The 27,315-nt window shown below is 43.2% G+C and overlaps 2 protein-coding genes and 1 long non-coding RNA gene across 9 annotated transcripts in view; 1 reads left to right on the forward strand and 2 right to left on the reverse strand.

Moving 5' to 3' along the window:
- Positions 1-6,858, reverse strand: part of TOR3A (torsin family 3 member A) — a 25,050-nt gene extending 18,192 nt beyond the window's left edge. The window contains exons 1-4 of one of the 3 annotated variants that reach the window (XM_089910712.1): positions 6,504-6,796; positions 5,257-5,370; positions 4,406-4,530; positions 2,625-2,803 (exon numbers count right to left, since the gene is read on the reverse strand). In XM_089910712.1, the coding sequence (XP_089766838.1) occupies positions 2,625-2,803; positions 4,406-4,530; positions 5,257-5,370; positions 6,504-6,774 (689 nt within the window). In that variant the 5' untranslated portion in view covers positions 6,775-6,796. Of the gene's footprint in view, positions 1-2,624; positions 2,804-4,405; positions 4,672-5,256; positions 5,371-6,503 lie in introns of all 3 variants that reach the window. The other 2 variants (XM_022556610.3, XM_022556611.3) reach the window with 2 other exon arrangements.
- LOC149750510 (uncharacterized) overlaps positions 1-11,794 on the forward strand; it is a 32,458-nt gene extending 20,664 nt beyond the window's left edge. Inside the window, exon 2 of the long non-coding RNA XR_016393042.1 lies at positions 1-11,794. This exon is cut by the window's left edge and continues 18,018 nt beyond it. This is a non-coding gene — a long non-coding RNA (uncharacterized LOC149750510).
- The window catches only part of FAM20B (FAM20B glycosaminoglycan xylosylkinase), a 41,693-nt gene continuing 25,045 nt past the window's right edge, over positions 10,668-27,315 (reverse strand). For 2 of the 5 annotated variants that reach the window (XM_022556546.3, XM_030762230.2), the window contains exons 5-8: positions 20,077-20,248; positions 19,668-19,859; positions 17,426-17,485; positions 12,823-14,906 (exon numbers count right to left, since the gene is read on the reverse strand). In XM_022556546.3, the coding sequence (XP_022412254.1) occupies positions 14,675-14,906; positions 17,426-17,485; positions 19,668-19,859; positions 20,077-20,248 (656 nt within the window). In that variant the 3' untranslated portion in view covers positions 12,823-14,674. Of the gene's footprint in view, positions 11,367-12,822; positions 14,907-17,425; positions 17,486-19,667; positions 19,860-20,076; positions 20,249-27,315 lie in introns of those variants that run through there. The other 3 variants (XR_002642424.3, XR_016393023.1, XM_089910695.1) reach the window with 3 other exon arrangements.

Here is a 27,315-nt window from a genome sequence, read left to right on the forward strand (position 1 = left end):
AACAAAAAATGTTATAATTTGTATGGAGACACAGAAGACCCCAAACAGCCAAAGCAATCTTAAGAAAGAATAACAGAACTGGAGGAATCAGGCTCCCTGCCTTCAGACTATACTACAAAGCTACAGTCATCAAAACAGTACAGTACTGGCACAAAAACAAATATAGATCAATGTAACAGGATAGAAAGCCCAGAGATAAACCCATGCACCTAAATGTCCATCAACAGAGGAATGGATAAAGAAGATGTGGTACATATATATAAAGAATGAAATATATATAAAGAATGAAATAATGGATGGACCTGGAGATTATCATACTAAGTGAAGTCAGACAGAGAAAGACAAATATCATATGATATCACTTATACGTGGAATCAAAAAAAATGATGCAAATGAACTTATTACAAAACAGAAACAGATTCATAGACTTAGAAAATAAACTTATGGTTACCAAAGGAGAAAGGTGGGGGGGAGGGATAAACTGGGAGTTTGGGATTGATATATACACACTACTATATTTAAAATAGATAACCAACAAGGACCTATCGTATAGCACAAGGTACTATGCTCAATATTGTGTAATAACCTAAAGGGAAAAGAATTTGAAAAAGAACAGATACATGTATATGTATAATGAATCACTTTGCTGTACACCTGAAACTAACAAAATAATCAACTATACTCCAATAGAAAATAAAAAGTTTTTAAAAATGGATTAAAGACTTGAACTTAAGACCTGAAACTATGAAATTCCTAGAGGAAAACATAGGTGGTAAGTTACTTCACATTGGTCTTAGCAAATATTTTTTGGATTTGACACCAAAAGCTAAGGCAACAAAATCAAAAATAAACAAGTGGGACTACATCAAACCAAAAAGCTCCTGCACAGCAAAGGAAACCATCAACAAAACGAAAAGGCAGGGACTTCGCTGAGGTCCAGTGGTTAAGACTCTGCGCTCTCAATGTAGGGGGCCCAGGTTTGATCCCTGGTCAGGGAACTTGATCCCACATGCTGCAACTAACAGCCTGCATGCCGCAACTAAAAGGGCCCGCATGCCACACCTAAAGATCCCGCACGCAGCAACGAAGATCCTGTGTGGCACAACTAAGACCCAGTGTGGCCAAATAAATAAATAATAAAACAGCAACCTACTAAATGGGAGAAAATATTTGCAAATCATATATCTGATAACGGGTTAGTATCCAAAACATATGAAGAACTCATACAACTCAACAGCAAAAAAATAGTCAAATTAAAAAATGGGCAGATCTGAATTGACATTTTTCCAAAGAAGACATACAAGTAGCCAACAGGTAGACAAAAGGTGCTCAACATCACTAATCATGGGGGATATTATGGAAATCATAACAGGTATGAGATACCACCTCATACCTTTCAGAATGGCTATCATTAAATAGACAAGAAATAACCAGTGTTGGTAAGGCTGTGGAGAAAAGGGAACCCTTGTGTATTGTTGGTGGGAATATAAATTGGTGCAACCACTATGGAAAACAGTATGGAGGTTCCTCAAAAAATTAAAAATACAACTACCATATGATCCAGCAATTCCACTTCTGGGCATTTATCCAAAGATAATGAAAACACTAACTTGAAAAGATATCTGCACTCCTATGTTCACTGCAACATTATTCACAATAGCCAAGATAAGAAATAACCTGTGTCCATCAACAGATGAATGGATATAGAAAAAAATGTGTGTGTGTGTGTATATACATACACACACACACACACACACATATATATATAATGGAATATTATTCAGCCATAAAAAAGAAGGAAATCTTGCTATTTGCAACAACATGGATGGACCTTGAAGGCATTATGCTGAGTGAAATAGGTCAGACAGAGAAAGATGAATAAGACAAATACTGTACAAACTTCAAGTAATAAATAAGTCATGGGGATGTAATGTACAGCATGGTGGCTTTAGTAACTAATACTGTAGTGCATATTTGGAAGTTGTTAAGAGAGTACATATTAAAAGTTCTCATCACAAGAACAAAAACGTTTTGTAACTAGTATGGTGACAGATGTTAACTAGACTTATTGTGATCACCTCACAATATAAACAAATAGCTAATCACGTTGTCCACCTGAAACTAATATGTCAATTATACCTCAATTAAAAAAGAACACTTAATGTCCTTCTAAGAGGGGACTCCCAGTGTCCCTCTCTCAGGAGGCTATGTACTAACTGGGGAGTCTGAGGGGAGCCTCCCCATCCTAAGAGAACCATGGAGGAGGTCAGATGAGGGACAGCTTGTCCTCCCCAGGCTGGTCCTGGGAGCTAGTTAGCTGGCCTGTGCTGGGGGAGGGGATGTCAGAGTCCTTCAGAAGTGCTTGGCAGAATCAAGGCAGGAGCAGGGAGACCTAAGGCTCTCCGCCCCTGCTGCCACCCAGTCAGCTGGGCTTCTGTTTTCTCTCCCAGAGTTTGTGTTGGTCTCCCTTGTGGAAAAGGGTGGGCAGCCTAGGAGAGCGTGGAAGCCCTCCACCACCGGCTTACAGGCCAAGTAACAGCTCCCAGGCCTGGCACACACAGCACCTGGACAGGGTTCTTCCTCCCCTCACACAGTCCTCCTGACTGTCGCTCCCCAGACCTTACCTGAGAAAAAGAAAGATGGTTCTCGGGGACTTGGCCCTCGGGTTCTCGGGGACCTGGCGTTCCAGGTGTGGCCTGAGGGCCTCTAGCAGTCCTGGGTGCAGCTTCTCAGCCTCATCTAAAATGAACAGGGTCTGGTGGCAGTGCTCCTGCGTCTTCCTGATCTGGCCTGCCAGCTGCTCCTGCACAGAATACAGGGAGCTGCTGAGGTGCAGTGGGAGGCACCTTCTATCCCCGAGGGCCCTGGTGAGGCACTGGTTTCCCCAGGGCGCCTGCAATGGATCACCTGGAGCTGGTTTCCGCCGCAGAACCACCAATCCAAACCTCTGGGGGTGGAGCTAGGGCATCTGCCTCTAATGAGCTTCCCAGGTGATTCTCCTGAGCCCTGAGGTTTGAAAGCCAACTAGGTGGAGCCAGCCTGGGGAAAGGGAGAGGGCCTTTGGGAAATGGCCCCAGCCATGCTCCCTCCCCTTCAGGATGAGGTTCCGTCCCAGAACTAACCCTAACTCACCCTCCCCAGGGATAGGATTCAGGCTCTCACAGGGGGGTGATAGGCAGAGATAGGCTTGAATGCCCACAGGTGCCGTCTTGAACTCCCACAAGCAGAGCACCCGCTGGCACCAGGCTGGGCTCTCAGGGAAGAACCCAGGGGAGGACTTGTTTGGGACCCAGCCAACTCAAAACTGGGGTTCCCCACCCCAGGCAGGATAGTAAGCCCTCTAGTGAAAAGATGCTGCTCTACAGGGTTCAGGAGAACAGGGCCAGCTCCTGCCCCAGGGTGGGGTGTTTTAGCAGAGCCCACATTCACCATCTACCTCTAGCCTTCCTGGATTCTGACTTCAGCCCCATCTCCCCATAGTGTGTGTGAGAGGATGGGCAGGGATGAGAGTGATTTTCACAGCGAGGAAGCTGAGATTCACAGCTGTTTTACTGCAAAGCCAGCCAGTTCTTTCTGGGAAGGCCCGGCTGACCAGCTGCCTGCTCTTTTAACACATTAGCCTACCCCTGCCCTCCCGGGCTGCACTGAAAGATTGCCAGGCAATCTGTCCTCAAAGGCTTACATAATCTTCCCAGGTTAACACACTACAAATATTGGAACTAAAAGCCAAACGTAGACACAACCACCTCTGTCATGCTGCAGTGGGGTTTGGTCATCGTCTGGCTAACATGTCTGAATGAAACCCAAAATAGCAGAGCAGCAGAGACACTTTCTGCCCTCCACTTGCTGACATATGATGAGTAGTTTGGGGAAGACGTGGAAAAATCACTTTCGATAAGCCTGTTTAAAAAAACAGTGGGATATGCAACTTTTTGTCCAATATAATTACAGTGACATAAAAGAGCACAGGGGAATGGCCTGAAGGAAGTACACCAAAATGCTAACTGTGGCGGTGTCCGTGTGGGGAGATCATGATAAAGTTTTTGCTTTCTCTGTTCCACACTTCCTGAGGCACTTCCACTACTCCTGTGACAGAAAAATCAACACACGAAGTCTCTGGTTAAGCTCAGTGTCTGGCCTCTCCTGTATGGCTGGGAGGGCGACAGCTCGGGACGAATAGCGTTTGGGACATCACTCTTTCCTCCACGTGTTCAGGGCCTCATCTGTGTGGAGTGGATGCCTCTGTGGGTTACAGGTTCCCTTGCAACTGCGCCCCCGTCCTCCAACCGCCACACCCAGGGCTGGCTTCAGCCCCCCTCCCAGCACAGGGGCCTGCGCCTCAGCTGCCGGAGCCTTACCCGGGCTCGGCCCCACTGGCCCAGCTCCCCGGCACGGCCGGCCTCACCTGGTACAGGTCCACATACTTGTGGTGAGGAAAGTGCAACGTGGCGACGAACACCTTGACACAGTCGCTCCTCAGCCCGTCCCGGTACAGGTTCTCTGCCAGCATCCGTGCCACGAAGTTCTTGCCTGTGCCAGACCAGCCGTGGAACGACAGAGCCAGGGCCTTGTCTGGCTGGGGCAGCTCCAAGTAGCCCCTGGCTGCTGTCAGGACCAGCTCCCGGGCCAGGTGCTGGCCGTGCAGGCGCACGCGCAGATCCGCCTCTAGGCCTAGGGCCAGGAAAGAGCCATGCTGAGAGGTGCCCACAGGTGCATCCCCACCAGGCTCAGCGACAGCTGAGAGACTGAGCACGCATAGACTGAGCGTCTATGAGGTGGGAGCCATCCTGTTTGGTGGCCTCAGGACAAGAAGCCACTGGGCAGACCTTGCAGCGGAAGAGATCCAGGGCTATTTTCTGAAGAGTTTGAGAAATCAACGTTGACTTCACCCTTTCTGAAGGTCCTGAAGACACCCCAGAAAGGTTGGCAGAAGCCCATCCGGATGAGGAAGTTGCTCCCGCCCAGAAGTTTCAGGACCCCCTAACTATTTTATGGAGACACCCTCATTGTATTCATTCTAATTCAATTCAGCCAACACCTAATGGAGGCAGCTAGTGTGTGCAAAGCCCTCCTCCAAGGCTTTCCTTCCTCTCAGCCATGAGGTCGCAGGGTTTCGATCAGGAGCCGTGGTGGAGACAGGGAGGGTGTGCTGCCAGCTGTGGGCAGGCAGAGGTTGGGTCCCTTCATCCTAGCATTTTCCTGAATTGCCTCCCCTCCCCACAGATTCCTGGGCCTTAGGGCCATGTAAGGTCCAACCTGTGAAGTTATTGACGATCCTGCAGTCCCCACTGTCACAACAGTCCTGGAAGCTGCAGTACCAGGTGGTCAGGATATCCAGGTACTGCTGGCCCAACAGGGGAAGGCTCCAGCCTGGAAAAGGAGGAGCTGTGAGACAGGGACGGAGCCCAGGGCCCAGGGAGAGCTGAGCACTGCCTCCCTTCTCCTGTCCTCTCTCCAGAGCCACTCCCTGCTGCTCTGCCCTGGGCCTTCCTTGTGCCGCACTAGGGAATGGGCACAAATGGGCACCTCCGGCTATGAGGAAGTAGATGGCCTTGCTATACATAGATGCAGCTCCGGCTGCAGCAAAAGCTCAGTTTACTCAACAAATAAGCCTTAAGCATTTGTGCCAGACGTGTAAGAAACCCAAGCCCTGCCTGCAAGGAGTTTGGAGCCTAGGAGGGAGACACATAGTAACTGGTGATTATTATTCTTTCTACTTGCTTTGGATTGCAGAATCATCTGATCACGGCCAACCCCAAGTGTCTCGATTCTTTTATCAAATATCAGTTTGAATATGCCCAGCGTTAGCAAAAACGAAACAAAAACCATTCACTGGAATTCAGAACTCTCGATTTAAATGGAAGATGTTTCTAGCACCACTGCAGCATTACCGTTACAGTACTATTACAGGACCTAGAAGTAACGACATCGACTGCAAGGAGCTTCAGAGATCACTAGGTCCACGACCGTGACGTGACAACCTTGCCTCACGATTTGTCAGTGACAGAGAATAAATCAGAACTCAGGTCCGGTGGACTCATAGCCCAGCCTCCGCCGCCATAAGCAGCAAAGGGGAAGAAGGTACTTGGGGATGTATCCAACCGGGGATTTTCCTTAAAGCCATCAAGAAGGTGGGCAAGGGCAGCTCCTTGGAATGATGCCAGGGCAGGTTCGGAGACAGCAAGGAAGTGTGATCCGTCTGGAGGAGTCAAGAACGGGTGACGTGGGGGAGCGCAGCCAGGTCCACTCGTATGCACTAGGGCGCTGCGCCAGGGCTGGGAACGAGGGCAGTGACGGGCCTTCCTGGTCCCGCAGAGGCTCCCTGCCCTCAGCCTGGCCCAAAGGCTGGGCGGAATAGCAAAGCCGGCGGCTAAGGCGCCCGCCTCGTGACCCCGATCACAATGGCCCAGGGCAGGCGCGAGGCTGACCTCCGTGCCCGGATTCCATCGTGCCTCGCGCACCCAGCCCGCGCTCTCCCGCCCTCCCGAGCCGGCGGGTCTTACCCGGGGGCCGCGCCGGCGGCTCCTCATCCTGCCTGCATCCCTCGGGCCACACGCGGCAGCTGAAGAGAGCCCAGTAGCGTCTGCAGAGGGCGCCGGCCGCCCTCAGCCGCTCCCGCAGGCCCTGGAAGGCCGACCAGGACCCGGCCGAGCCCGCCTCCTCGGCTCCCTCCCTCGGCCTCGCGCGGCCGCCGTCTCCCCACGTGCCCGGGGGCAGCAGCAGCAGCAGCAGCAGGAGCAGGAGCCAGAGCGGACTCCGCGGGCCGCGAAGCATGGCCGGGTCGGCAGCCGGTCCCTCCGCCGCCCGTCCCTCCGCCGCCCGTCCTCCACGGCCCTTTCCAACCCCCGGTGGGCGGGGCGGCGCCGGCACTTCCGAGGCCCGGATTGGCCGGGGATTGGCGTTGCCACGGGAACCGCAGGCGGGCAGAGCTCGCCTCCCATGTGACCCAGGGCGAGCCAGACGCCGGCCGGGAACCGAAACCCGGATGGTGCCCCGGAAGGCATCCCGAGGCCGCTTGCAGGCGCCGCCCACCCACCGGGGACTCGCTGCCAGGCAGCAAGCAGTCTCTTCTGGGTGATTGTGGTTGCAAAGAAGTTGAAATCAGGCCTTAAGATGGCCACTGTCAGTAATCACCCAGATACTTCCGGGCAGCTCTGGTGGCCCATCTGAGGCCTACTTAACACGGGCACCCACTTGTGCCCTGTCCCGTGTCTGCAGATCAGCTTCTTGCCAACCTGTTAGACGAAGTCGGGCAACCATCTCACCCAGGAGCTTGAGTCAGCCCGGGCGTGGCTCCTCTACAAAGGGAAATGAAACAGTAGCAAATAATCAGCAGGTTTCCACAGCTGGAGTCCACCAAAAGCAAGAGGAAGCTGGTGGGCTCCAGTCTGGAGATATTTGGGCTTTGGAAGCTCCCAGAGCCATGGGAAAATCACGAGGTCTCATATCAATGTTATCATAGCCCATTAAAAACAAGTTAGGCCGAGTACTGGGTGCACTTCCTTGGCTTTAAGTTTGCAACTTTCAAATGCTTGTGGCTGTGAGCAGCTTCTCAGACACCACTGGCAAAAGACCTTGGAGCCTCTTTCCTGGGACTCTGTTCTCATAACCTGAGCAGGTAACAAGGTCGCTACATTTTGGAAGAGCTTAATGCATTTTTCAAAATCACCTGAGTTACTGAAGCCACTGGCCTAAGAGCCGTCTTGTCCTAGAAAGAAACTGCTGTCTCGAAATCATGGGACTTGACTAATTTCATAGGCTCAGTGGCTTTGAGGCTGGCCTCTCCATACAATAAGGTGAATCCTAGCACCAGATCTGTCACAGCCAAATTGATTCATATGTTCATTCCAGTCTCTTAGATAACACTCAATGCCAGGTCTGTTCCTTCCTCAAGAGCTCACCAAATGTGCTCCTGCCTTTAATTCAAACAGCAATAGAGAAAGAAAAAGACTTACAAAAACAAATCCAAAACAATTAACAAAATGGCAATAAGAATATACGTATTGATAATTTACAAAAGAGGAAAGAAAAAAAAAGACAAGACAAACAGCTGCATATATCAGATAAGCACCTGTGTGAGGATACCAAGAAAGTGAAATTGAAAAGCTACATTATGTATGCATATTGTATGTTTTAGTCATCCAGAGTGACGTCAGAACTGAACTCAAACCTTCCACAGAGCAGTTGCTAGTACACCAGCGCTGAGTCATCTGCAGTCAAGCTCGTGAAACCCTTGGAAGGACAGTTAACAAGGAACACACCATTATGCTTATTTGGAAATTGAAAACATTAACTCATTCAATAAATGTTGTTTGAGCATGAATGGCAATCTAGTATAGTGATTAACTGAATGGCCCCTTTTCTGATATGTCACTTTGGGTGTTACTTAACTGTCCTATGCCTCAGTTTCCCCACCTCTAAGAGGGGATAATAAAATGGTCACTTCATAGGCATGCTGTGAGGGCTAATGAGCTTATTCAGTTCTACATTAACCTTTATTATTGTAAATGCCCCCGCCTTGGAGGAGACTGGTCTATACAGGAGGCTTTGGAAGACTTTATTTACACTTGTGAACTTCACAGGTGAATTTATGGTGATAAAATTACTAGTATTTACCCTGGCTTCTTTTTTTAAAAAAATCCATGTTTTAAGACTATGGAAATAATTCTCTACTGGTAACTTTCATGTAGGTCTGATAATTTTTGAGATTGGATTTTTATTTGGATTTCACATTTCATGGTAAATAAAGCAGGTAGCTTGGAAGTTCTTGGACAATTTGATTTCAAGACATCTTTTTCCGGAAAGAGTAAACTTTTTTTTTTTTACCAGATCAGTCCCACATAGAAACAATGAATCCAAACACCAGTTTTTAGCTAAGCCTCTATTTCAGGTAAATTGCTAATATTTCATTCTCAGTGCTTGGAAGCTACTGGTTGTAACTCTAGGAGCAAGATCTCATAGATGATGGGGACATCTAGAGGCTTTTGTGAAAACTACGGGTAGCTTTGATTCCTTAGTGCTACTCATGAATGGCCCAAGGACCAGTGGCACTGGCATTGCCATGGAGCTTGTTAGAAATGCAAACTCAGGCCCCAAACCTACTCAACCAAGATATGCATTTTAGCACAGCCTTTCAAAGAGAAAATGGGCACACAGCACCTTTATTGAGGTCATCTGAATGGGACCTAGCTTTGCAATTAGACAACTTCCCTACCCTGCTGAAGGCCGTCAGAACACCATCCGCCTTGAAAACAACCTTTGGGTAAAAATCAAGTCTTTATCGCCAAATAAATTTGGCATGTAATAAGCAAACTCTGAAAAGATAAAATGAATGTTTCACAGCTAATCTATAAGCCAACGGCTCCTTTAACATCTATGAAGAGCAACTGAAGCATCACAGTGGACTGAGACTTCCTCTCAAGAGGCAGGGCACACCTGATGAAAACCAAAGGAAACCCCTGAAGGGTTATTTCTGGTGACACAGGTACTGAAAACAGAGTACAGGCCCAGGAAGCTCTGTGTCTTCCACACACACGGCTTTGCATTTCTGGAGTCAGGTTCTACACACACCACATGTCAAGCCTGGATTGATCTCCCCTTCTTCCCCAAGGTAGGTCTGCCTACCTCTCACTCTCAACCTCCTGTGATTCTTTCCTGCTCCTTATTTCCACTCTAATTCACACGATTCCTGAGGCATTTGGTACTTCACAAGTAGTCTCTTCTGCTAGGACTATGGGCTCCTTGAAGGAAGGGGCAGTCATTATCATCTTGATGGCCTCCAGCACAAGGCCCAAGTGTCTACTGAAGACCAGTACTTTACACACTGTGACTTCATTCTCTAATTCCCTCGGATTTATAAAGTGGCTTATCTTACAGAATTCACCCACGCTAAACCAGTGGTTATGACCATTCTTGTCTATTTTACAAAATGAGGGCTGCTAAAAATCAGTTTTTATAGGCAAATACAGTGGGTAAAATGAGCCCATAACAGAACCTCTCCCTCCTTACTCCCAGCTGCCTTTTCAGGCTTTAATATTGGTCTTTCTGGTATGCTTGAGAAGAAAATGAAATCTCACCTGGAAAATGATCGTATGAGGTGAGTCAGCGAGGAACCTGTTAACTAGGCTTTAGCCTCCCTTTGGTATTCAAGTGCAAGTGACAAAAACTGGCACAAACAAAAATGCTACAAATCAAGTAAAAATCTTGAGAACTCTGCTCAGTTGTCTGGTTGAGGTTTATGATGCTGCATTTCCATTTCAAAATTTAAAAGTCTGGGTGTCCTAAGAATTATAATCAGGGCAGCTGGTCTCTTCTTCCAGGCCTCTATGATACTGTGCTGACAAGTTCTTTGGGATTCATAATTCTTTATCTCTAAAGAAGCTGAAAGAAAGAAGTTAACTATTAAATAAACAAAAAGCACCTAAGAATTATCCTACTGAAATTCTCGGTTCAGTCACAACCTGATATGGGCCTTCTGAAGACTAGTGAGAAGTGTAAAGGTCTCATCCGTAGATTCTGTGAAACAATCCCTGTGGAAGTTTATGTGGATGAAGAAGATGTAATCTTCTGTCCCCTAACAAAACAGGAAATCGCAATTGAAAACAATGGAAGTATCCCGAACCGGGGTGGGGAGGTAGGGAAAGAATGAGGAAAAGATGGTACATCAGTACTTATTAAAATCTTTATTCATTTTCTTTCTTTCAGAATTGAAACCCACAGAACACATTAGAAATTTAGGTGCACATCTGTCTTGTTTGGTATCTTACCAAGCACAACCTCTATTTGTGCAACAGCTCTGAGAGGAAATCCTTGGCAGATCAAAACAGAGGGTAGTGGTTCCTACACCCCTCTTTGAAGCAAATAAATTAACTTCCCAGTAAGTTATTCCCAGTTCCCCCACAGACATTTTGTATTTGTGAGTAACACCTTAGTTCCTTAAAACCCTGTGGCAGTAGAGTATCCAGCCCTCACCTTTTCAACCCAGACTTGAGGCGTCGAAAGGGGAAAGCTGGCCTTCCCCTGTACAACAGTCTCATGAGGCTGGTCTATGTGCCTCGGGCGTCGGCCCTGGCTAGCACAGGAGGTGTTTGCTGAATGGATATCTTTATGTCACTTAGATTCACTCTCAGAGACTAAGAGAACCTTTTCCTAGCTTCAGGTTCTTCAGCAACAGTGTTTCCCTGTGTCAAAATAAATACATTTTTTCTTGTTAGAATACATATATGACTATATACATACATATACCTTGACTCATGTTTCCTGAAGCCCAAGCTCACAAGACGACTCACATAAGACAGCTCACTGATAGATGCTGTTTACCATCATTTGAGGTGTGGTCAGGTAATGGTCAAACAAGAATACGGAAGCTGTGGAGAAGGGAGAGTGAAGGAACATGGTGGATGGGAGGGGAAGGCCAAAAGCCTTTTTTTTTTTTTAAAGAAAGGAAAAGATGGATTTCTTTGGAAGAACATGTTGCCTTCAGGTGACGTGGAATTTCTGCCATGTATAGGATTCATCTTTCCCAAAATAATAGGATATACCTGAATTCTCCCATTTCCTTATTAGATTTCATTTGACATATTAATCCTGAGTGCAAATAGGGAGAAATGCCTTATTAATAAATTATTGAGCAATACTCTGAGTAAATCAGATCCTATTAATGTTTTGCACAGAAAATCATTTACCCCCAAAACCCAAAATACAGCTTCATATTAAATGACAATTCTTGAATGAAACCTCTATACCCATATTCGCCCAAACTATGGAATAAATATATTGGGTCGGCCAAAAAGTTCATTCAGGTTTTTTGTAAGATGGTGTGGAAAACCAGAATGAACTTTTTGGGCAACCTAATATTTAAGAAGTGGAAGAAGGGGGGTAGGAAATGGTACTCAGTTCTGATTTTCTTAGTTTTATAATATTAAAATGTACCCACATCTACCTTTAGATGTTAGCTAGGCACGCCCAGGTTAGGACTGATCAAAAACCCTTCCAATGACCCCCGTTTGATTATAATAGTCCTCGATTCTAAAAGATAAACCATCAAGAGGACAGTGTTACAAAACTTAAAAAAAAAGATATCTACCTCTTTTTTGAAACAGAATTTAGGGTTTATGAATTTTAGGGCTATAAGCTTATGGTTGGTTTTTTCCAAGATTCTAAACGTACTTTTGCAGCTTAATCCGATCCTGACTTAGAACATAAATTTATATTCTAAGCATCAGTTCACACCACTCTATTAGCATAATTCTAACTTTAACCACTATACATTTGAACACCTTTTAAGATCATGAATTTTAAAATAGGGAAAGAGAATGAGATTATACATTTTCTGCAATGTTTGGGAAAAAGAATGAGGCATTTTTCAAAGTAGCTTTTCCTCCTACTTTTTTCCTTAGCAGAATCTCCTGCCTTCAACATCATGAATAAAGTTCCCAGTTTGGGAACAGCTCTTATTCATTTCACTGGGGCATACTGAAGGCATCACATGTTTGCAAGAAATTTAGTTCAGCTAACATTTACCAAGGAGAGCAGCGTTGACTTCCCTCCCACTGTCCCTCCAGCTGGCTCCCTGATGCTCTGAGGTAAGCACCATCCAAGGTATTCTCAAGCTCAAATGTGAACTTCCCTGGATGCACATAGTAAATGAGTTTAAAATTGGAATTAATGCTTCCTTTTGTTAACACTAGCTCAGTGTTTTGTGCTACTACCTGTCTTCTTAAATTCAATACCTTTTTAAAAATAACTCAGCCCATTCTGTGTACACTGCCAAATGTACACACTAAAGTACGAAAGCGTCCTAATTTCATGTTACTTTAAGTGTTGTCTTTTTTTTTTTTTTTTTGCGGTACGCGGGCCTCTCACTGTTGTGGCTTCTCCCGTTGCGGAGCACAGGGCCTGGACGCACAGGCTCAGAGGCCATGGCTCATGGGCCCAGCCGCTCCGCGGCATGTGGGATCTTCCCGGACCGGGGCACGAACCCGTATCCCCTGCATCGGCAGGCGGACTCTCAACCACTGCGCCACCAGGGAAGCCCGGTCATGTTACTTTAAAGTAGTTTTGGGGTACTCAGTTATCTTTCAATTTGAGAAAATTGGGGCATAAATTCTAAACTGTTTTTGAAAGGGTGGCTACGTAAAACTGGTCTCCAATAGCTGGCAGTAAATTTGTTTAACCACACTGTTTAAATATTAGTGTCTGCTTCACAGAAGTCAAAACCGCAACAGTCCCCAGACAAAATGCAGGAGAGAAGCACCCACCTCTGAGGGCACGTGAGTGGGCACACCAGGCCTAGTTTCCTCTGCCCTGTATTTTAATGCAAGTGCTTATATGTCAAATCGCTTTGGCAGAACACAGAACTAAGCCTGTTTTAGCAACTTGAAATTTGAAAGTGCTAATAGGAGACGGAAGGACAATACTACATCGTGGGTTCAGAACTCCAAACAAGATTAAATGATGAAATCAGGGTTTGACATAAAGCAAAATCTTAAGGCTCTTCCTGGTAACCACCTTAATTTTAAGGCTCAGAAGGCTTAAAATCTTTGTTTCCAGCCTTCCACATGGCCCAAATCACAAGATAGGTCCAGCCACCAGCAGGATCTAAACTATATTATCCGTAGGAGCGAGCTGGCTTTCCTCACAAGAAAGGCACAAGTAGGATCGCCAATCTCTTGGGAACAGCAGCTTTAATGACCAAATGCCTTGAAGGCAGAAGTGGAAATTCATTTTAGAAATCAGGATGGCAGAGAAGACAGGCAACCTAACTCTTATTCAAGCTGTTATTTCAGTTTGCTTTGATAATTTGCAAAGGATTTGCCTGCTCTGGGCAAAAGGAAAAAAAAGTCTCCATAACAGAATTGTGCTTGGGTTGTAATGGTAGGTTCTCCAGGGACAATTTTTTGGATTAATTTGGACACAATTATGAGAATGCAAATCTTACTTAGGTACAAGTCATGCTTGCTTTTATATACGTTAAGAACTTAAATACAGGGGAACCTGTTTTTCACTAATTCAGTCACCGCCTTGATTCTGGTTCTACCAAGTAGGTCTCTCTCTCTTCTTCCCTCCTTTAAGAATCATCAAAAGCACCACCTACTCAGTTAAAAGCCCAAACATCTTTCTTGCTTTTGTCTTTCCTCTAATTCTATCTTAAAAACATAGTCCCTCCAACAGAGCATGCTACTTTGGCTCAACAGAATGCTGGGTTACTTGCTGCCACTCCTTAGGAAGCAGTAAAATTTCCAATTTGACTAGTCCTGGTAAGAAAGGACTCAAGAGATTACAAAGTGTTTTCGGAAAATCCACAAGTGTGGAGAAAGGATTATAAGGATGGACTCAAAACACATACTCCAGAACCAACCCCAACATTAATCTATTCAAATGTCACACCTCTAATTTGTCCTTTGGCATGAGAATTAATACTGACCAACTGTGACGCCCACCGCTAGAATGGGCATACGCCGAGGAAGTCAGAAGGTGGTTCAGCAGGTACAGCTCCGTGGTCTGAAACTTGTAGTCTTTGCTTCAACTTCTACTACAGCAAACACCAAGGCCACCCTGTCCCCTATCACCAGAATGTGCTGCTGGCCATTTCCAATCCACCTCATACCACTGGGAATTGATTGTGCTGTTTCTCTATCTTTGTAAAAAGAAGTTTCACTTATTTTGTGGAGAATTACAAGTGGGAGAGAGGCATCCTGTCTTCCACCAGCACTGCGTCCATCCCAAACTGGTCAGTGCACTGCTTCACGGTGGCCAGGACACTCAGGAGCCGCTGGTCCACAGCGTCTAGGTGAGGATCAGAGAGCACTGGGGAGATGGGGTCATGGGCCATGGCAGATTTTAAGGCAGACTTCAGCACACCATTCTTCAGGGAGTTCAGTCTGTTCCAGGTAGAAACCCGAATGCTGGGAGAAAAAAAGTTTTAGGACAGGTTACATAAAACCTCTCACTATCAAATGGAGATTAAAGCCCGCATAGCAGATGAAAGTAAAGAAATAATTATGTAAAATATCTCAACTAGAAAAATAATTTCTGTTTTAGAAATAACTCTACATTATGAGTAAGTAACATTACCACATTTTGATATTTCTTTCTCAGTAATTAATGAGAAATATATACAATATTTACACATGTTCACTGCAGTGCTATTTGTAACAGGAAAAATGTGAAACAATCTGAATGTCCAACAACTGAGAAATAGTTAAATAAATTATGGCTTATCCATTCAAGGGAATACCATGCAGCCATTAAAAGCAGTTATGAAAATTCAGTGGCATGGGGAAATGCCCATGATATAATATTGAGTCAGGGAAAATAGTTGGAGGGAAAACACTCTTTTACTCCAAACCTGTGGGGAAAGAAAATGTGTGTATAAGCATACATACAAACATACACACACGATTACAATGAAATCACACTAGAGTGTTAACAGGAGTTATCCTTACATCTTAATAAGTAATTTAATTTCCTTCTTTTTATGTTTCTTAATTAAAAATTCTAGCAATATTATAAATAGAAAAAGTTTAAGGGTACCTATTTTTCTCAATTATTTTACCAACTAAAGAGGATCTCTTATTATCTTAGAAAAAAAGTATTTACCTCCCTGTGGGTAATGTGGGAATTACTAGGTATGCATTAAAGTCTGACTCTGCATGAGGCAGGCAACTTGTTCTGCAACCATTTAAAAAGTAAGAAAGCAAGGATCTTCGGATAAAGCATGGCAGGGATGGACAAGCACAGAGTCAGCGTGGTTTTACTCTTCTGAAAAATACTACAAGTGCCTAGAGCATTAGAGTTCCCCCTGTGTGACGAAGGTATCACTCGATTGCCTCTCAGCTCCAAGTTCACTCTTCATATATGCCCTGCTATAATGGACAGAGGTCCTTTAAGCATCTCTCCTCTTAGGCTTTCTCGGTAGAGGACACTGGAAGGAGACTGCAGAAGGAAGAGGTTCTCCAGACGCTTCTGGCTGCTGTACAGTGAGTGGGCCAGTAGTGTGCGGGGAAGGTCAGCAAATGAAACTCTGCCTTGGCCACATTTCCAGAACAGGTAGGCCCACCATGATGTTGCGGCCTTGGCCTGGCTTGGTGATAACTTTCCTAAGGCCCTCTTGACATGGAAACCAGAGCCCCCAAAGCCACGCACCCATGCTGGTGCCCCAATTCCCTGTGCAGGCCCACAAATAAGCCTTGCCTGTAGCCTGGAGGGTTTCTACTGAGTCGTTGCTCTCTCGGTATGTCATGCTACCACCTGCTGATTGCCTGTACCCTGCCTGCATTCTGGAGGGCTGCTTCCTGCACTCCCAGCACCTGCAAACTAGCACACTTCTCTGCTATTCAGTGGGCTGAACTATACCTTCTCCACTGAGGTCAAAACCCCAGGCTTGGGGAGGGGGATCCCCTTCCAAGTTTGTTCTTCCTTGGGTACTCTCCCTCAGCTCTAGTTTTCTTTTATAGTCACTCTTGTATGAAAGAGTTTAATAATTCTTATACTAAACTTTCCTGTTTAACCCACCATGTCTTTTCTATCTCCTGACTGGACCAGACTGATAGCACTATTAAAACAAAAACATCTTCCTTCACAGATACAGGTTTTGATTGGATGTATCACTGCTTCCCAATATTAATGAAGATAATTAAGGGTTGCCTAGGTAAACACTTTCTGCAGAATATTGTTGTTATGAAAAAAAGAAAGAAAAGAAAAGTAAAACAGACCAGTCGCCAGAAGAGGCAGTCTCACATGATCAGTGTGTCTCTGGGAGCCGAGCAGTAGGAAGCGGCTCTCCTGGACCTGCACTTCTGTGTAGCCAAGCAGGGTGGGTCCCAGCTGATTCTTAGTGTTCATGCTTTTAAATCATACTGGCAACGAAGATCTGAAAAGGAGCTCCCGAGAGCCCAGTCTTTATCTCATTTTCTTGATTTACTTTTTAATTTCTTTGTTATCTAATACAGACTTTAAAAAAATCAATTACTAAATACCTACGGAGAAAGCTACTTTTGGTTTACACAATTTCAAACTGAGATAAGCAAACCACAGGTGGGTTGTGGTGTTGAGTGAGAGGACTTGAAACCACAAGGTAAACATAGTACAGCAACTAGGGGCATGGGTTGCACTAGGTTTTGGGTGGGGGGGAGTGAGGACTATATTCTGATATTAAAACAAACATGGATATACATTATTGGATAAACTGAAAATTTCTACTCATACAAAACTCAAAATGCATTCTGAGCTTTGGGCTACACTGCTGTGGAAACCTTTCCCTGATCCCCTACAGCTCAGGATCTCCAGGAGGTTCGGGGTTAGAAAAGCATGAAAAGCGCTGCTCAGGTATTAGGAAGTTTTAAAGCCAAGCAAACTGATGTACTGTTACCTGAGCCTGGAAAGGAAGGCAATGCAGGCAAATGTACTTGACTGCGTAACTTACATGCAACACTGATAGAGAGGGGCAAGAATGCTTCTCTCATCCAGCGAGGGGTTCCCAAAGCTGAAAATTTAATGAAAAGTTAGTGAATTAGGTGGAAGCACCCATCCCCTTCTTAGCATCAAAGCAAGAACAAATTCCATATGAAACCTGAATGTGATCCTGGATAATTTTATGCTCCCACAGCTCAAATCACTTAAATTAAAAATAAACAGGGCATGACCAATTAGACACAGGATTCCTAACAGCTTGTACTGCAGCATCAAACAACAAATATACTCCTTTACAAGGATCCTTTCTCCTGCCAGGATATTGCAAGGTGTTGAAGCATAACCCTCCTAACACGGTATGGAGTCCACAGACCAAGGGAGAACCTGAAGACCCCCAAACCCGAGAAGGTTTTAAGGGTATGTAGAGCAATAAAGGCTATTTATATTAGGTTCTCGCAAACAAGCAGAAGGTCATTACCTGTAAAAAGAAGTTATACTTGTTCTACTTTAATATTACCAATCAGAAAAAGACTTAGATTATCGTATTCCCTACAAGAAAGTATATGGTCAGATTCAAACTGTAAAAACTGCTCACAGAGGCTGGGAAAACAGTGATTCAAAGCAGATGTAAAAATGATCTTAGTAATTCCGAGTTAGAAAAGGAGAACTGATTCTGGAAAAACTGTCAACCTTCCACTCTTTTCCTGGAAGCTCACCTTAATAGCTGGAGGGTCTGGTAGCCCTCAGCACAGGGCAGGCCCACAAATAATAAAAGGCAAAGGCAATTATTTCAATGTGTATTTCCACAGCACATGATCAGTTGTACAAGTAAGGATAAAGATATTCAGGAATTGAAAATATAGTATAAATGAAAATGAAATACATAGCACTGGTCACTACCTGCTTTGCTGGGAATGGTAGAGGCAATGTTTGCTGGCCTCTCACTCTGTGTAGCTGTCACCCCCTTTCATGGAGTATGAGGCACCTGGTGCTCAGTATGAGGTGGTGGCCTCCTTAGCAAATGCTGCCTAAGCATTCTTCACTGAGTGTCCATGTCCCAGCTTATTCTCAGCAACCAACGTTAACAATAGTGACTCATCTTCTTTATCCATTCGAAAGAAGATGTGCTACATATATACAATGGAATATTACTCAGCCATAAAAAGTAATGTGGATGGATCTAGAGACTGTCATACAGAGTGAAGTAAATCAGGAAGAAAAAAACAAATATCGTATATTAACGCATATGTGTGGAACCTAGAAGAACGGTACAGATGAACAGGTTTGCAGGGCAGAAATAGAGACACAGATGTAGAGAACAAACGTATGGACACCAAGTGGGGAAAGCGGCGGGGGGCGGTGGTGGTGGGATAAATTGGGAGATTGGGATTGACATATATACACCGATATGTATAAAATAGATAATTAGTAAGAACCTGCTGTATAAAAAAATAAATAAAATAAAATTCAAAAATACAAAAAAACAACCAAAAAAACCCCCCAAAAAACCCAATACTGACTCAGAGCCTGAACAATTCCAGCTCCAAGGAAGTATTCTATTTAGCAAACATTTATTATGTGTAACTAGAAGTGTGGCACTTAACTGGGTACCATGAAGAATGCAGAGTGCAAACTGAAAATACAATGTGCTCTTCAAATAGCTCAGGCCTAAATAAGGACATTCCATTTATTCAAAATTAATAAAATTGTTTTATTCAAGATAAAAGTAACTTGTCTTTATATATAATTACTAAGCAACTAACTGCTCTCCTACTCATAATAGAAAAAATCTGGGCCTAGACTGCCATAAAAATAGCAAAAACATCCTATCAAATAAACTAATTTTTTAAACTGTATGAATCTTTGGATAGAATAATTTAACAACAGCTAAATTTCATGTTCCATTAACGATGTATTTCTCAAGATTCTAAACAACCTAGTCAAGAAAGAATGATGTAAGTAGCAATAAATAGAAGACCTTGGTTTCCAGTTGTCTGTGAAGAGAATCATACTCTTTGACTCTTTGGAAAAAGTGAGTTTTCCACTTTTTTAAAGTCCTCAGATCCCTGAAGGTGAAAGGAGTACAAACTCTGAACAAGTTGGAAGGATGGGTGCCAATGGCAAAGACTCCGAGTGGAAACAAGAAGGATGCCTTCTGTTGAGCCTGTTCTGGAGGTTTTCCAGGATACCCCAGAAAGCATTCTTCTTGTATACACAGGACCCCTAACTGACAAGGAGAGTCCTGCTGGTCCTACCTTTTGGCATTATCGAGAAGGATGAGCATACTAGCGCCTTCATCGTCTTGAAAACTCTCGTAGTGATGGCGGTCAGCATTGCCAATCAGGTAATCAAAGACAGCTGTATCAATGATGTCCAAGAGGCGAGGGCCGGAGTCATAAGGGGACGTTTTCTTCACAGCGTCACAGTAGCTCTCATCATACTCCCACCTGGAGGGAAGCAGCATCACCAGGGTCGTTCACTGAGTGCCAGCACCACACGTAACATTGTTTAAAACACAGAGAAGAGAGAGTCCCTGACTAGCAGGTTTTCCCCTGAACCCCCCATAGTCCTTTTTAGTCTTGGACAGAACCCTGGCTCCTACACAGGGTTGGCACCTGTCCAGGCACAGGAGAGAATGAAGTAGTGGCTCAAAGGAGCATTTACCTGGCTAATTTGCCCTCTCGGTAAGTCCTGCCCCATGGGTGTCGGTGTTTCTGTAGAGGCCACACATCTGGAAGCCAAAGCGTGACAGACCCCTCCATCGTGTCTCCATCAGCACAGGCTGGCTCTGTTTCTCGGCAATAATAACACTTCCCATAGAAACAAGTATTATTTCCTAAAGGAGAGAATGGAACCATATACACTTACAGAAAAAGGATAACTCCAAATTCTCCCCAAACAATGAAGAGAGCAGCTCTATGTGAAAACAAAGATCCTGAGCTTATTTTTAAATCTTTATTTATTTTCTGTATAGGAAATAAAAGAACATGGTGTAAAAAAAATTCAAAAGGTACAAAAGGATATATACAAAAAAGTTAAGTCTCCCTTTCCCTCTCTGTCCCTTCTACCCAATCTCTCCCAGAAGTCAACTACTGTCACAAGTATCTTTCTGAACTCACTTTAAGTAATGTCCTCTTCTCCTTCAGCAGGACTGACATTTTGGCCAGAATGCCCAGGGGAGGGAGAGAGGGCATGTACGAGGCCAAGCCATGGACCAGGACTTCGGTTACATGCGGAGTGGGAAGTAGGGTCTAGAGCAAATGAGTAAACAGACTGAGGATAATGGGAACCAGGTTTCTCATAGATGGAGAAGGGAGTTTAACATATAAAAAGAGAGAAGGCCAGAGTAAATCCTGCAGTGTTGAATTAGAACTGGAGATATTGATTTGAATTGATGGTTTTAAAACACAGAGATATAAAAGAAAGTACAAATGTTTGTGTATATGTATGCATATATATACATACGCATGTATATATATATATATATATATATATATATACATATTTTGCCCCTTTAGAAAACCTGGAAACAATAACACTCAGGTAGTAATGAACACACTCACATATCAGTTTCTAAATATCATTTTAATACTATATTAAAAGGAACCAGGGCTCCCTGGAGAAACAGATGACCCCTAGGGCAGGGGCAGGGAAAGTACAAGATGAGCCTGGGTCATACTGCTATGCCAGCTGTAAGGAGGCACTCAGAATGACGGGGACATTCCAAATAACACAAGAGACAGTTTGTAGGGGTTCCCACTGGCCAAATCTGGGACAGTTTGAGCATCAAAATAAATAATAATAGTAACAAATTATAACTGAGTAAATTAGGAGTCTACGTGTTCATAGTGATATAAATAAATAAGTAAACAAAAGTGGGGCAGGGCAACGGGAGCTCTACTCATCAAAAGAATGGCAACCAGTAAGTCTAGAAGAAATGACAGAATTAGCAAATCACCATTTGGCAACTATCACATTAGTAACTGATTCGGGTAAGAATTATCAATGAATTCTAAAACTGGTGGGCAAAAGTTTCATGAGGATAGAATATTTATATAGTTTTGAGTTTCTCCCTACAAAGTACTCAGTAATTATTTATTAGTAAGTATAAAATACTGGAGAAACCTTGCAGACACTCACCATCTTAATCATGCAACTGAATGCAATATCCTAGATTGAATCCTGGATGTACATAGGCCATTACATGGACAAGTGGCAAAATGTGAATAGGATCTATGAATTAGATAGCAATATTGGATCAAAGTTCATCTCTTCATTTTGATGGTTGAATGTTGTTGTGTAGGAGAGTGTGCTGGTAGTTGGGATATACTCACTGAAGTCTTAAGGGAGCATATAATGCTGTAATGGATATTCATGTCTGCAACCTGTTCTCAAATGATTCAGAAGTATTAACAATTGAGGAATCTGGGGGATTCTGGATCATTTCTGCAACTTTTATGTAAATCTAAAATTATTTCAAAATAAGAAGTTAAGGAAAGTAATGCTTTCTTCGCTCTCTACCTCTACAAAATAATAGCCATCAAATGAGCTAATTCCCTACACCCAGAAAACCTCACATGCTCCTTTAATGATTGTTTATGTTGTCATGTATATGTGTCCTTGAAGAGACAAACAGCACTCAAACTTTTTAGTATTTCCAACCTCTGGCATAGTACACACTAAATAGAAACTAATCCACTATATACCCACCCACAAAGCTGATTCTATCACTCTCCATTACTTTACAAACTTTTCTAGGTGAAGAAGATTTGAACACTAATTGAAAGATATACCACATTTATTTTTTAATTATAAAAATATAAACTTGTAAGTTTAACTTGATCCATCAGAAATACCAACGGATCTTTTAGAGGGTAACTAGGTATGACAATTTTAAAGGTCATAAGAAAAAATAACTAAGAACTGCTAGAAAATTGTTAAAATAACTGCAAAGAGAGGGGACTTGACCTACCAGATATCAAAACATAGTATAATGCCTCAGTAATTAAAACATTAAAGGGGACTTCCCTGGTGGTCCAGTAGGTAAGACTCCACACTCCCAATGCAGGGGCCGCGGGTTCAATCCCTGGTCAGGGAAATAGATCCCACATGCATGCCGCAGCTAAGAGTCCGCATGCCGCAACTGAGAGTCTGCATGCCGCCAGAAAGATCCCGAGTGCCGCAATGAAGACCCAGAGCAGCCAAAATAAATAAATAAAATAAATATTAAACAACAACAACAACATTATAGACCAGCTCATAAACAGATTTAATGTCCAATGGAGAAGAACAGAAAGTCCAGAAACTAAAGCTGAATAAAGAAACTAAATAAAGAAAATTTACTACAGGGAAAAACAAGAGACTCTTTAACAAATGCTATTGGGACAACTGATAGCCATCTGGGAAAAAACAACAACAGTGGAGCCATACTTCATTACATATACCAGAATAAATTCCAACAATATCAAAAACTTAAATGCAAAAAATAAAACTATAAAGGTACTAAAAGAAAAAAAAAAAGCAGAATTCCTCCATAATGTTGGAGTGAGCAAGGCTAACTATGATTCAAAATCAGAAAATCTATCAGAAAAGATGAACTGATTACATTAAAAACAAAAAGTTTCTGTAAGGCAAACACCCGCCCCCCAAAAATAACAAAACAAAAAACTATAAGCAAAGTCAAAAGAAATTAAAGAATTGGGGAAAATATTTATATCTCATATCACAAAGGGCTATTATCCTTCTTATGTATGAGCTCCTGTAAATTGATAGGACCAATGACAAAGCTAAAAATGAGCAAAGGGGTGGTGCAGTGGTTAAGAATCCGCCTGCCAATGCAGGGGACACGGGTTCGAGCCCTGGTCCGGGAAGATCCCACATCCCGTGCAGCAACTAAGCCCATGCGCCACAACTACTGAGCCGGCGCTCTAGAGCCCATGCTCCATAACAAGAGAAGCTGCCGCAATGAGAAGCCTGCGCACTGCAACAAAGAGTGGTCCCCGCTCACTGCAGCTAGGGAAAGCCCGCTTGCAGCAACAAAGACCCAACGCAGCCAAAAATAAATAAATAAATACATAAATTTATTTTAAAAAATGAGCAAAGGATATGCAAATACAAATGGCTCTTAAACAAATAAAAAGATGCTACATGTGAAACAAACAAAACCCAAAGTTTGATAATACGTTGTTGTTGAGGCTAGCGGGGAAGAGGCATTCTCATACACCACTGCTGAGAATGTAACCTGATTAAACACCTATGTAAAAATGTATGTGCCCTTTGACCCAGCACTTCCACTTCTGGATATATTTGATCATGTATGAAATAAAATATGTACAGGGTAATTTTGGGCAACAGTGGTTGTAAAAACAAAATACTGGAACTTTTATGTCCAACAAGGGCCTGGTTAAATTAATTATGGTAGATCCATACAATGGAGCATGATGTCCTTTTGATATTTTTTAAAAATTGTGAGCTGTGGGAATGTATTACTGATTCAAAAAACAGAAAAACAAAACAAAACATTGCTTGGTGTAGGAAACCTGCTGCCTATGTGACAAAATCCAAACTTCTGAGTTTGGTAAATAAGACCCTTTATAACCGAATGGAGTCAGGTGTACTGGCTAAAAGTGTAATCTAAGGTCAGGTTTGTGGGATCAAAATATAAACTCTAAATAGTCATTAGACTGCAAGACATTGGGCATGTAATTTCACCTATCTAAGCTCCCTCTGTAAAACGGAGATAATGTAACAGTTCTTCCCTCCTTGGGTTGTGAAGAGTGAAAGAGACAATCCCCAGTAATGCTCAGCACAGTGCCTGACACATTGTCAGAGACCAATCAATGCCAGCTATTTATTAGGAATAATCTGGTTCCAATCTACCTTTCCAGACCTCAATATTCCAGTTTTATAGCCATGAACCTGAGGCTCCGAATCTTTCACTATTTCCTGAATGCGCCAAACTTTTAAAACTGGTTTTCTGATGACCTCGATCTCCATGCTCTCCTTGGATGAACTACCACCTGATAATAAAATCTACAGCTCCAGCCCACACTTCTCGCCTAAGCTACAGATTTTAGCTCCTAAGTAACTAGTCAACATTTACTCCTGGATGTTCCTGTCAAGGTGAGATTCTGCACCCAGTTTCACTGTGTGTGGGTTTTCCCCCACCACCAAGCAATTCTTGGACACCAGCTGGGTGTCCTACAATTTAACTTAATTCTGACACTATCTACCCGGAGATAGCATCAGACTCCACAGGTTAAGGGCTCAGTCCCATAGGACTGCCCTCCACTTCAGATGGCAATTGCAAGTCCAGGTTGTCACCTGTGCTTCTGACCAGCTGGCTATAAATTAGAGGTCCCTATGAGCCCCTGTTTGGGTTCGATTAATTTACTAGGGTAAAGAATATACAACAGGGAGAGGACAGTCTCTTCAATAAATGGTGTTGGGAAAACTGGGCAGTCACATGCAAAGGAACGAAACTGGACAACTATTTTATAACATATGCAAAAATTAACTCAAAATGGATTAAAGACTTGAACTTAAGACCTGACACCATAAAACTCCTAGAAAAAAACATATGCGGTGAGTTCCTTGACATTGGTCTTGGCAATTATATTTTGGATTTGACACCAAAAGCAAAGGCAACAAAAGCAAAAATAAACAAGTGGGACTACATCAAACCAAAAAGCTTCTGCAAAGCAAAGGAAACCATCAACAAAACAAGAAGACAACCTACTGAATGGGAGAAAATATTTGCAAATCATATATCTGATAAGTGGTTCGTATCCAAAATATATAAAGAACTCATACAACTCAATAGCAAAAAAATAATCCAATTAAAAAATAAGCAGAAGATCTGAATAGACATTTTTCCAAAGAAGACATACAAGTGGCCAACAGATACATGAAAAGGTGCTCAACATCACTAATCACAAGGGAAATGCAAATCAAACCACAATAAGACATCACCTCATACCTGTCAGAATGGCTATCATCAAAGAGACAAGAAATAACCAGTGTTGGTACGGCTGTGGAGAAAAGGGAACCTTTGTGCATCACTGGTGGGAACATAAATTGGTGCAGGCACTGTGGAAAACAGTATGGAGGTTCCTCAAAAAATTAAAAATAGAACTGCCATATGATCCAGCAATTTTACTTCTAGGTATTTAACTGAAGAGAGAACAAAAACACTAATTCAAAAAGATATCTGCACCCCCATATTCACTGCAGTACTATTTACAATATCCAAGGTATGGAAACAACCTAAGTACTCATCAACGTATGAATGGATAAAGAAAAAATATGTGGTATATATACAATGGAATATTACTCAGCCATAAAAAAGAATAAAACCTTGTCATTTGCAATAACACTGATGGCCCTTGAGGGCATTACACTAAGTGAAATAAGTCAGAGAAAGATAAATACTGTATGATCTCACTTACAGAATCTAAAACAAAATGAAACAAAACAAACCCAAGCTCACAGATACTGAGAGCAGATGGGTGGTTGCCAGAGGCTGGGGGGTCGTGGGGTGGGAGACATAGGTGAAGGGAATCAAAAGGTACAGACAACCAGTTATAAAATAAGTCATCAGGATGGTGACTATGGTAAATAATACTGTACTGCATATTTGAAAGCTGCTAAGTCAACAGATCTCAAAAGTTCTCTTCACAAGAAAAAAAAAATTCTGTACCTATATATGGTGATGTTTGTTAACTAGACTTATTGTGGTGATCATTTCACAATATGTACAAATACTGAATCATTATGCTGTACATCTGAAACTAACATAATGTACAATTATACCTCAAAAAAAAAATTTGCTAGGGCGGCTCACAGGTCTTAGGAAACCAGTTTACTCCCTAGATTACTGGTTTATTACAAAGGATATCAATCAAGAGCCGATGAAGAGATACATAGGTCGAGGTCCTGAACAAAGAAGCTTCTGTCTTTGTGGAGTTTGGGGCCTGGCATGGTGGCACACGGAAACTTTTGGTTCACCAACCTGTAAAGTTCCCCGAACCCCGTACTGTTGGAATTTTTATAGAGGCTTCCTTACGTAGGCAAGATCAATTAGTAACTCCAGCCATGATCAGTTATTTCCAGCTCCTCTCCACTCTCTGGAGAAAGGGCAAGGGTGCGGGGCTGAAAATTCCAAGCTTCTAATTATGGCTTGGTCTTTCTGGTGAACAGCCTCCATCCAGGAGGCATCCAGGAACCAACCCAGAATCACCTCAATAGAATAAGATATACTCCTAGTGTTCCTACCACTTAGGAATTTACAAGGGTTTTAGGAGCTGTGTGTCAGGAACTGGGGACAGAAACCAATATATCTATTTCTTATTATTTTACACAAGGAAACAAAATATCCAAAATTAAATTCATTATCTTCCTCTGCTCCATCTCCCTAAGTCTGTTCCTTTCTATATATTCCTAAGACAGCTAACAGCTTCATTATACACTTAGTCATCCAATCCAGAAATTTAGGAGTCATTTTTAACTTTTTCCTCTCTCTCAATTGTCTCACTCAGCCCAAATGTTCACCAAATTCCTTCCATTCCAGTTCTTGAGTATCCCCTAGATGTCCAGGTTTTAGTTTGGACTCACTGCATGTGCATTTACTACAACAGCCCCCAAGGGCTCTCATCTCAGCTTGCCCTTCCCAATTCATCCTCCACAATGCTGCTACAATTAGTTTTCTAAAACTCAAATCTGATCTTTCCACATTCAAAGTCTTTTCCATGGCCTCCCAGTGCCTAAGGAGAAAATCTTTACTTCAGCTCAACTACACAGTCTCCTGAGCTTGCCATGCTCTTCTCTCATTTCTTGTCGCTGTTGTCTCTGCTCTGTCCTCCACCTAGAACAGGGTTAACTCAGGGAGCCTGTGAACTGGACGGA

The sequence above is a fragment of the Delphinapterus leucas genome, chromosome 1 (genome assembly GCF_059928025.1).
Source record: "Delphinapterus leucas isolate spDelLeu-1000000601 "Yukka" chromosome 1, BTC_Dleu_Yukka2, whole genome shotgun sequence".
Taxonomy (NCBI): domain Eukaryota; kingdom Metazoa; phylum Chordata; class Mammalia; order Artiodactyla; family Monodontidae; genus Delphinapterus; species Delphinapterus leucas.